This window comes from Triticum aestivum, chromosome 1D (assembly GCF_018294505.1).
Source record: "Triticum aestivum cultivar Chinese Spring chromosome 1D, IWGSC CS RefSeq v2.1, whole genome shotgun sequence".
Classification (NCBI taxonomy): domain Eukaryota; kingdom Viridiplantae; phylum Streptophyta; class Magnoliopsida; order Poales; family Poaceae; genus Triticum; species Triticum aestivum.
The window spans coordinates 300,007,396-300,018,260 of NC_057796.1; the positions used below are offsets into that span (position 1 = coordinate 300,007,396).

Sequence of the window (10,865 nt, forward strand, 5' to 3'; positions counted from 1 at the left end):
GGCGTGGCGTGCGGGCGCAAAGCAGTTCCACCGCACGCCACCGAGTGGCAACCGTTGACCGCGGAGAGGCAACCGGCGTGTGGGCGAACTCTCTCACACACCACACACGCGACTTGTCCTACGTGGCACACAAAATCAGCCAAAATGTGCCAAGATTCGTGCAGATTCTGTTGAACGGTGATGGAGGCGTGTGGTTGAGTTGACTAACGCCCACACGTGTGGACGTTAGTGTTTTCGTAAATCAAATGTGGCGAACCTGACCTGTTACGAGTTTGTAGTACTATATGAAAAAACTTGTGACACTGCGAAGGCGGAGGATACACGTTGCAAGTTTGGGAACTGGGACCCGCTTGCCAGCGGCAGCGAGCGGCTTTGCCCCGCGTGTACAGCCCTGGCTCATCCAGATTTCTCCTCCTGTTACGCGGATAGCTACCAGCGATTTTCTGTTGCCCGACTAACGCGCACGCGCGGGCTAGTATATAGGCCTAGCCTATGCGGAACGCCCGCGCCATTCTGCGAGCATCATCGATGGACACGGCGAGCCCGCGGAGCGACGGGGAGACCGCGGCGGCGGTGGCGGCCGAGGAGGAGGAGGAGGCCGTAAAGATCTACGTGGCGGTGCCGGAGCAGCACAAGGACGGCCGGCTCACGCTCGCATGGGCGCTCCGCAACCTCGCCGAACTGGCCCCGGCGGCTGCCGCCGACGTGGTGGTGGTGGTCGCGCACGTCCACGTGCCGGCGCAGACGATTCCAGTGAGTACGTACCGCCGCCGGTCGCTTCCTTCTCCTCCACCAGTGCCAGTGCGACCTCTGAGATCAATCCATAATATCTGATCGAGTTGGAGGTTTCTTCAGTAGAAATCGACCAAGTATCCAATCTCATACACCAAAAAAAAAAATAGAAAGATCAGTTCGTGATCGGCACAAGTCTGACTGAAATGCACAATTGCAATCTCGCGTCTGTTTTGTTGACTACATATTTTGTTTCTGATCAAATCGCAGTTAGTTAGTCATAGCTAATCTCATCTGCGGTCTAATGGTTTTGGCAGTGGGAAGCAAGTTCCACCCAAGCAAGCTGAGAGCAGACCTGGTGAGCGTTTACAGGCAGAACGAAAGGAAAAAGATGGACAATCACCTGGACGAGTACACTCGCCAGTGCTCCAAGATGAAGGTGCAAACAGCCAAATCATCTTCATTTGTCAACCTTCCAGATTCCAGAATTAATCTGCAGGAACGCGAGGAGTAAGCACCAAACTAAATTGCCCTTCATATTTTCTTGTCAGATCAAGTGTGAGAAGCTTGTGGTCGAGAGTGAAGACGTCGTGAAGGGGATCACGGAGCTCGTTTCGCTGCACGGTGCGAGCAAGCTCGTCGTGGGAGCAGCCGCTGACAAGCACTTCTCTAGGTATATATGTGTATATATATATATATATATGTATATATATATATATGTGCGGCCATGGAGCACATATTTGTCAGATATTTTGTTTGTCTGTTAATCACATCAGAAACTAATGCACGTTTCAAATACATAACAAAAATTCCAGCAAAATGTTGGTGCCCAGGTCCAAGACAGCACTTGAAGTCATGCACAAGGCTCATCCTTCATGCAAGATTTGGTTTGTATGCAGGGAGCATCTCATAAGCATCAGGTACTACTATATAAGTAAGAATAAATAAGTAGCATCATGCACTTGATTTCTTCAGTTTTACATAACAGCTCAAGTAATTCAGGATTTATGAGGTTTTGACTTGTGAAGCTTTCAGATTCATGACTTTTTAGTTTGGCCCATAAATTCAAACCATCTTTCGTTCAAACTGTACGCAGGGAGGATCGTACTCTCAGAAGCCCGATACCAACTCCGGCTATTGTACCCGCACGTCGAAGCCCGATACCAGCTTCATCTATTGTATCCGCACGTCGAAACCGATATGCGAGCAGTAATAATGCAGTTGACAGCTTGATCCAGAGGTCCATGTCCGAGAAAGTATCGCCCTTATGGCTGCCTTGTCGGTCAGCGATACGAAGAACTCTTAGCATCCTCAGCATGGAGCACGTCTCTGTGGGCTCTTGGGACAGCAACCCAAGAGATAGCGTCCCGAGCTCGTGCCGCGAGGAGGCGTTGAGTGATTCTTCTAGCTCGTTCGAACTGCCTATAGACGACGTCTTCACGATCCATCACAACACTGCACCGTGCCAAGATGATCAGGTTGTTTGCTTTTTAACCAGTACTCCTACTACGCATGGATAAATTCAGGTGCATTTGTTTTTGACACATCGATGTAATGTAATGACTGATTAATTACAGGCCAAGAAAACCGAGAATGTGTCCAAGCAGAAGGAGGACATAGCCAAGGTAAAAGAGGACATACCACTGTCCAAGGAAGAGGTGGAGGCACTCAAACGCGAACGTGACAACGCCATCCGGAAGCTCTCCGAGGTGAGTGAAGCGAAGGCGGAACTGGAGCAGCGAGTCGTTGATCTCGAGGAGCGAACATCCCTCCTCGACTCGCAGCTCAGGCTCGCGGAGGAGACGCGCACCACGGGGCCAGGCTTGGATTTTGCATGGTGCAGCGAGTTCTCCCTGTCGGAGCTGCGGCAGGCGACGCGGAACTTTAGCGACGCCACCAAGGTCGGCGACGGTGTGTACAGAGGGGTGCTGCGCAACACCACGGTGGCGATCAAGATGCTCCACTCTCACAGCTCGTCACAGTTCCAGCAAGAGGTAAATTAGATTGTACCCCCTCGTGTAGTACTTGCCTGTGCATTTGTTTCAGTTCTTGAGAGCCAAGGGTCAAAAATGCTGAAGGCTGAACAGCTAGATGTTTAATGGTGCAGGTTGTTGTTGTAAGCAGAGTGAGGCACCCAAACCTGGTGACGCTGATGGGCTGTTGCCCGGAGGCATCAGCGCTGGTGTTGGAGTTCCTACCGAACGGGAGCCTGGAAGACCGCCTCGCCCGTCGAGACGACACGCCGCCACTGGCATGGCAGGCCCGCACGCGGATCATCGGCGAGGTGTGCTCCGCGCTCGTCTTCCTCCACTCGTGCGAGCCCCGCCCGGTCACCCACGGCGACCTCAACCCGGACAACATCCTCCTCGACGCCAACCTGGTCAGCAAGATCGGCGACTACGGCGCCTCTCGCCTCCCGACCATGACCGACCCCGGCAGCTCGCCGTACACGGACCCGGAACTCCTGATCACCGGGGAGCTGACGGCGGACTCTGACGTGTACTCCTTCGGCGTCATCGTGCTCCGGCTGGTCACGGGGCAGCCGGCGCTGGGCATCGCGAGGAAGGTGGAGGAGGCGCTGGAGAAGGGCGAGATGGAGGCGCTCGTGGACCGGTCGGCCGGGGAGTGGCCGTTCGCGCAGGCCGAGAAGCTCATGCTGCTCGGGCTGCAGTGCGCCGAGCTCAGCAGCCGCAGGCGCCCTGCGCGGATGAGCCAGGTGTGGAGGGTGGTCGAGCCCCTGGCGAAGGCGGCTTCCATGTCTGTCGCACCAGTGTCTCTTGTGCGTGAGAGCCACATGCCGTCCTACTTCATCTGCCCAATTTCTCAGGTATAATAATTGTTGAGTTGCCCAATTTTAAAGAGTGTATTGTCTTTTTTACATTACTTATACTTTTGTGGTTTCAAGTTTGCTTTTGTGCTTGGTGTAGTGGCCACCACAAAATACAGGTTTAGCCAATGTTTGTTTGAATATGACCAATTTTACTTGAATTTCATCGAATACAATTTGAATAATTTGTGCTGCATATGGGAAAAAAGCTGACATTTGTACCTCATTTCATTGGTACAAAATTGCAGGAGGTTATGAGGAACCCTCACACGGCTGCAGACGGCTACACCTACGAGGCGGAGGCGATCAAGGGGTGGCTCGATAGCGGGCATGAGACGTCCCCGATGACGAAGATGCCTCTCGCGCACCGTCATGTCACCCCGAGCTATGCTCTTCGCTCTGCCATACAGAATTATATGCAGCAGCATCAACAAAAGATGCCACCACGATCAGTCCGGTCAACTTGATGCATTCTTGACGTCAGAAGTTCACCGTTCTGTGTCCTTGCTTAGAAGTCAGCTCCACATTTGGTGTATATATTAGTACTACCTTGTTGTTTTTGGGTTTATGAGTTGCAAAATACGATCTACTGTGCATGTATTCAAACACAGATGAATTTTTGTTACATGATTATCATTGAATTGTAAGAATGCTAAACCTACAGAATATCCCCTAGAAACGTGATCTACCTATTAGTCCCACCCTGAATTCGAGCTAAAGCCTCCTAATTCTGAACTACAGGAAAAGTATGGAGTATTACAGGCTAGCAACACAGATTTGTGTGCTGGCCAGCCCAGGTTCAAGCCTCGCCTCTACCTATTAATTTGAGCATAGTTCCTCCTATGCTCAACTCATTTTTTCTTCTAACTACATAAGTGTTCGTACGTTGCAATGGAGACATACATATTACTCCGTACATGATTCAACATCATTTATGTCTAACTCAATACAGTATTTGTAGAGATTCGACGTGATTGATTCCTTTTCTTAACGTTAATGGCCTGAATATTTATGTGTGCCTTATATGTGGTGTTGCCAAATATTGGTAGAGATTGACCATGATATGTGTGCCTGATATATGGTGTTACCAAATATTTGTAGAGGTTGATTAGAGATTGGCCGTGATTGGTTCCTTCCCATAAAGACATCACTAGATATACCAAAGATTGAGTGGCCGTGATTGGTTCCTTCCCATAAAGACATCACTAGATATACCAAAGATTGATTTGTTTCGACAGATAAAACCAGTTTAAATAGATCGATGGGGTAAAAGCGATTTAATAGTACATTGAAGGGGTAAAAGTCGGTGGAAGAGGATAGGCGTACGTGAAAGGTTGGACGAAGGGGTGGTGGGGAGAAAACTGATTGAAAGATAGAACCTTAGGTTCTTTTTAAGTAGTATAGAGATAGAGATTTTAAACTAAACCCTCCTAATTTCTCTCCAGGCCTTCAAGTTACCCTTAAATAACCCCCACCCCAAGGGAATCTTTCCATGAGTGTAGCATTGCACATCGAATTATTACACTACTACATGATGCGCCCCTATAGAGGTTGGACTTCGAGTAGTCAGTTCGGCCAACCCTAGGTCTAGAGAGCCGACGTTGTCCTCCATGACTATACCTAGGTATTGGGTGATCGTAACTTCGCATGTCACACTCCACCACATTTTGCAGAGAGCCCTGCATGATGATGACCGATTTAGGCCCGACCGCCCGGGTATCTCTAGCATCATATGAGCATAACTTGGTAACACCAAGAACTCGGCATTGTATAGCCTCTTGAAATCGAACACCTCAAAGGAGCATAGTGAGAACATTTCAACTCTTGATTCCACCACAAAAGCGCATAGTGAGAAAATTCCAGAAATGGAAGAACCATATGTTCTTGTCAGACCTTTGTTGAATAATTTAATAAATATGGTTTAGTGCATTTATTGATGAAGAGGTCGGGGGTTTCAACCTCCTTTTGAAAAAAATGTCGAATGCATATTAAAGACTTATAGAGAAGAAACACCACAACTTCTCCTAGGCTGATTGTGCAACCCCATTTCTTTAGCAATTTGAACTTTGAGAGTTCTCAAAAAGTGTTGGCTAGATTACTACCAGATGGTGCTATTTTTTGAAATTTAGCTGTTCAAAACCTTGATAAAGATAGAATGTCCTACAAGATGGTGCTATGTTTTAAATGTGTGCCCACACGAGGAAGCATCGAGTCCGGAATGATGATATACGAGATAGAGTTGGGGTAGCATCAATTGAAGAGAAGCTTGTCGAACATCATCCGAGATGGTTTGGGCATATTCAGCGCAGGCCTCCAGAAGCTCCAGTGCATAGCGGAAAGCTAAAGCGTGCGGAGAATGTCAAGAGAGGTTAGACCAAATTTGACATGGGAGGAGTCCGTAATGAGAGATCTGAAGGACAGGGGTGAGTGGAAACTTGTTATCCATGTGCCAGAACCATGAGTTGGTCGCGAGATCTTATGGGTTTTCCCTCTAGCCTACCCCAACTTGTTTGGTACTAAAGGCATTGTAAATTTATTTATTTTTGCGAACACACAAAAGGCTTGCGTGTTGATAAAGATAGAATATACTTATTTTTTTTTCCTACATAGGCTCCAAACCATATCATCCGATAGAATTGGGAGATATAGTAGTACTAGTAGGAAAGAAAGAGCATGCAAATAGTTTGGTAACATTGAGGCTGATTGGAGATGTTCAAGTGATAGGAAGTTCTTGGTCAAGAAGAGCAATCTCCATCCTTCTGTCTCTAGGCTTGTCTACAACGCTATACTTCTATAGATAATTGCCCGTATGTATTTTATACACAATCATCATGATTACATACCAAAAATATACTTTAGCTGGCAATTGAATCAACACTTTCTTAAAAAGAAGTCAACACGTATTCACTTGCTAAATAAGACACGATTTCATTTGGTAAACCAATAAGATGTGTTTGGGTTTGAACGTAAAACTAGTGGGAAAAATCAGAGATGGAAGGGGAAAAAAGCAAAACAAAGAGGGGGAAGAGGAGAGGACGATGATATATAGTGAGCGAAACGCTGATGGGCGAAATATAAAACCTTACGTCTTTTTTTAAATATATAATATGAGAAGGTTAGTGTTTGCCGGACATCCCTTGAACACAGCTACAGAGTAGTAGTTGCGGCTTCAAAGCTTTGGTCGATGCTAGTCGTTCAACCCTAAACATAACCTAGTTGCACCTTGTGATTTGTGAATGAGGTAGGGGTGTAGCTCAATTTAGAATCAGGTGCGGCCATTGTTCCATACTTCTATGTCGTAAGACGGAGGAAAAAATGAAATGGCAATGACCGTCAGCAGATCACGACTGGTGATAAGAAATGGATCAAACTCAACTAAATTAGAACAAATATAATCGTAGGATCCTATGGAGTACAAAACTAGAATCCTAAACAAGATAAAAGCACGCCGTGCACATGAATCTACGTACATGATTTTAGTTTATGTGGCTACTAAAAAAAACTGAGGCTATGTGGCTAGTAAATGCAATAGCCAAAAAGAAAGCCTAAACAAAAGAGGATTGGAACTGGGCTAAATGGATCTGAGGCATTGAGTTGCAGGCTCTAGAACTGGACACTTGACGGGTAGACGGTGTCGGCCTTCCAGTTGGCGGGGATGACGTCCTTGGCGATGAGCTTCTTGCCGGACTCGCTGGTGACGCGGATGGAGAAGGGGGCCTTGAGCGGCTTGGCGCCGTCCCACCTCCAGATGGCGCCCCACGACAAGGTCAGCGGTATCCACGCGGGCGACTTGCTCTCCTGGATGTCCATCTGCACGACGTCGCCGTCGTCGGAGACGAACTTGACGAGCACGGCCAGGTAGTTGGGGTTGGAGCCCTTCTCGACGTGGAAGGTGATCTTGGTGCCGGGCGCGTACTTGCAGCGCACCCTCCTGAACTGCAGCTCCAGCTCCCCGAAGGACCGGAGCGTCTGCTCCTTCCCGGGCGGGGCCATGGCGCCGAAGGCCTTGCCGGAGAGGTCGATGTGGTACGGCGCGATGGGCTCGTAGTTCTTGTCGGTGATGAAGATGGTGATGGGCTTGTCGGAGCACGGCGAAGGCTTCTGGCACTTGATCTGCGACCGATCCACGTACGTACGTTTGCGTTCGCTCAGCCGATCAAGTAGAAGCAGATCTAGTAAACGACATGGATGGAGTAGACGTAGTACGTACCTCGTAGCAGGAGCCGCATCCCTTGCCGTCCTTGAAGATGGGGACGTTGCCGCAGGCGATCATGCCGTTGTAGGGAGCCAGGTTCACGTCCTTGATCCCGCACGCGCCGCCTGCATGCACCTAGACGTAAGCACGGCCCCGTGCAAGATTGCGATCCAGGAAAACGGAATGCATGGATATTACGTACCGTTGTCTTTGGGGCCGGAGCCGGTGGGCTTGCCGTACCAGGTGGCCTTGGCGGAGAGCCACTGGTTGTTGTAGTTGGTGGTGATGTTGGGGCCCGGCGGTACCCTCGGGATGCACGCGCCGCCGGAGACCAGCGCCGCCAGGACGGCCGCCGCCAGGACGTAGGAGACGGAACCCATATCGACCGTGTCGATCGTGTTTGTTCTGACTTGTGAGTGTCAGTAGGTGGTGAAGGGCCGTGCGGCGGCGGGCGGTATTTGTAGGCGAAACGGATGGATCAGCGGCTGCGTCAGCGCGCGCGCGCGGCGGCGGAGCGGCGACGGGATCGGCGGAGCGGCAGTTTGGTCATGCGTTGGTGCTGCGCATGCGCGCGCGACGACGACGACCGGTTCATAGCGAGTAGCTAGCTAAGGAAACCGACTCGCAGTTTATTCCCTTCTCGATCCGTAGATTCTGCATTTACAGTAGGAAACCGACTCGTAGTAAATATTGTGTCGCGGTAATGCACGCCAGGATGGATGGATTTACGCGATTCCTAGCTACTTTCCCGTGGCTTGAACATTATCCCATGCACTTATCATCAACGTGCAACAACGTGTCAGTGAACCCCCTGCATGTGGTAATACTCTCGCGATCTCGATCGATGCCATGCATGCGTGCGCGTGCGCGTGCGCTACACCGTCGATACAAAGCGATCGGTGGGCACGGTCCAGCCGGGGGCTGGCTGCCTTCGGGATAGCTTGCCTTTTTTTTTTAGGGTCTTGCTTTTTTCTAGGGATTCGGGATAGCTTTGCTAGTTTCAACATCTCGATCGGGAGGGAGTTAATTGGCAAGACGATTCGTTCGCTACATACTCCCTCCGGAAAGTTCATCTAAAATTTTTCAGATTTTCATTATATTAGAGCATCTACAGCCGGGTACAGCAAATCTGACCGCTAAAACGCCGGAAGCGTCCGCGGACACATGACCGGTCACACCTTAAATAGTCTCTTCCACACGGATACCTCAATTAAGAAAGCTCAAATCCATACTATTACATGTAACGTGAGACCTAATTTAAGGGGAGCTCGACCGGCTCCACCGTGTCCATGACCGATGGCCGGCTGCACCCCTCGAAGTGTTGCTCCGGTCGCCAGCGAGATAGAGTAGGACATGGGACACGCACCGGCTCACGGGACTCAAGGCGCCATCGTATCCCGTGCCCTACTCTTCCACGTCGGAGTACGGAGCCTTCACAGTGCCGATGGACGTGAGATCGATGATATGGATCCGTCATGGGAGGAGCCGGCGACGTCCACCATGACGGGGTTGCGGCGCCCGGACTGGCCATGCACCATATGAGGCGTCGGATAATGCGACTCCGCCTCGCCAACGTCCACCGCCGCGAGGGTTGCCGCCGCCTCACACGCCCGCTGCCTCGCACGGAGGGCATGCCGCACCATATTTGCGTTGGACGACGCCCATGTGTTCCCCTCCGCCTTGGCACGCCAAGGAAGCGGTTGCACATCCGTCGCCGCCTTCGGATGCCAGACAGATCACACCGCCTCCAATGAGACAGCAACAACACACTTCGCGTCGGATCCATGCGCCATTTAGGTGGATGCAATGGATTCCTAGCGGAAGGAGTCCAAGCACTGTCGTCAGGCGGCCTCTTCCCGGGAGTGGCAGAGCGCAAGGCGGGCGATCATCTCCTCGGAGCCGCGTGGGACGAGCTTTGGATCAATGGATCAGGAGGTTTAGGACTCAGATCCGCTGCCTGTCATGTCAGAGAAGGCCGGAGATCACCGGACCGGAGCTTGGGTGGTGGAGTGGACTGGAGGGGAGTGGAGTGGAGTGGCTAGGGTTTGGTCCAGAGGGCGAATGAGGATGAATATATGTGGGGTCAGGTGGGCCAGTGTGGCCGGGTCCGACGTGGCGGATGCGCCCGGTCGCGTCCGGACCACCTCATATTCGTCTCATATTTGGACTGGATATGAGGGGTGCCAGTCAGCCCAGGCGTTTGAGGTCGGTTTGAGGCTCCCATCTGGATCGGGTTTGTTTTACCTATCAGTGATCGGGTCGTCCGCCCGGGCGTTTGAGGGGAAATTGAGGAGCCCGTTGTAAATGCTCTTAGAGCATGGTTAATAATACAGGCAACGGTCAGCTATAAAGAATTGCCATGTCATCTAGAGCCAATTTCATAGTCAGCATGTACAATAGTAAGTTTTAAATATGTACTACTTTATTAGTAGTTGGCCCACCTTACAACCTCACAAAGCGTCTTGAGGCTCGTGTTGCAGCTGGTTACTACCAAGAGTCCGCTTCTCTTCTCTCTCTCCTCTTCTCTCTCCTCCAACTAACCAAAGATATACTAATATTCTAGTCCTTATAGCCTGCTTATGTCACCTTACTGTACTTGCTCTTAGACTCACTTTCAGTCTAGTTAAGTTAAAGTGCTCTAAATCCTATTTAATTCCTAGACACGAGAGGGAGGGAATTAGTGGCCATGCATGCATCTTATTGATGCATGTCCAATTAGAAGGAGGGTGTTACACTTTTTGCTTCGGGGGTTCGAACATGTTAGAAATATTTTATTGGGATGCTTTGTATTCACAAAACTCATGCCATCCATTCACCATTTAGTGTTGATGAGATTTCAAATTTGAGCCCAACCGGAATGAGGGAGTATATGGGTTGTTGGCTAATTCCTTTTTGTCGTCCAATTCCAAGGAAAGAAGAGAGGCCAGTGAACTTTGTCAACAAGCATGTGATGTGATGATCTCATCTCATGGCAGATAGTTGCATCTAGGGCAGAACATATACCAAGAAACGAACAAACATGTACTCCCAATGCACCACACCGTTTTCGGTTGTTCGATAAAAAACGATGGTAGATTGAGGAAAACTCGAGGCTGTGAACATATTTTGCAA

The 10,865-nt window shown here is 49.9% G+C and overlaps 2 protein-coding genes across 2 annotated transcripts; one reads left to right on the forward strand and one right to left on the reverse strand.

The window, feature by feature from the left end:
• Positions 1-464: 464 nt before the first annotated feature.
• On the forward strand, positions 465-4,200 carry LOC123168754 (U-box domain-containing protein 33). Its single transcript, XM_044586624.1, has 8 exons — positions 465-757; positions 1,050-1,171; positions 1,284-1,405; positions 1,548-1,652; positions 1,829-2,210; positions 2,310-2,726; positions 2,840-3,559; positions 3,808-4,200. Exons 1-8 carry the CDS (start codon positions 493-495, stop codon positions 4,024-4,026), a joined length of 2,352 nt encoding a protein of 783 aa, XP_044442559.1. The 5' UTR covers positions 465-492; the 3' UTR covers positions 4,027-4,200.
• A 2,710-nt stretch (positions 4,201-6,910) lies between these two features.
• On the reverse strand, positions 6,911-8,207 carry LOC123168764 (expansin-B9). The gene is made up of 3 exons (XM_044586635.1): positions 7,957-8,207; positions 7,770-7,879; positions 6,911-7,672 (listed from the first exon to the last, which is right to left on the reverse strand). Exons 1-3 carry the CDS (start codon positions 8,132-8,134, stop codon positions 7,163-7,165), a joined length of 798 nt encoding a protein of 265 aa, XP_044442570.1. The 5' UTR covers positions 8,135-8,207; the 3' UTR covers positions 6,911-7,162.
• Between the last annotated feature and the right edge of the window lie 2,658 nt (positions 8,208-10,865).

Coding starts and splice junctions, on each gene's coding strand:
- LOC123168754 (XM_044586624.1), top strand. CDS start 493: ATGCGGAACGCCCGCGCCATTCTGCGAGCATCATCGATGGACACGGCG. Junction 2,211..2,309: donor CACCGTGCCAAGATGATCAG/GTTGTTTGCTTT, acceptor GATTAATTACAG/GCCAAGAAAACCGAGAATGT. Junction 3,560..3,807: donor TCATCTGCCCAATTTCTCAG/GTATAATAATTG, acceptor ACAAAATTGCAG/GAGGTTATGAGGAACCCTCA.
- LOC123168764 (XM_044586635.1), bottom strand. CDS start 8,134: ATGGGTTCCGTCTCCTACGTCCTGGCGGCGGCCGTCCTGGCGGCGCTG. Junction 7,880..7,956: donor CTCCGGCCCCAAAGACAACG/GTACGTAATATC, acceptor AGGTGCATGCAG/GCGGCGCGTGCGGGATCAAG. Junction 7,673..7,769: donor GATGCGGCTCCTGCTACGAG/GTACGTACTACG, acceptor GATCGGTCGCAG/ATCAAGTGCCAGAAGCCTTC.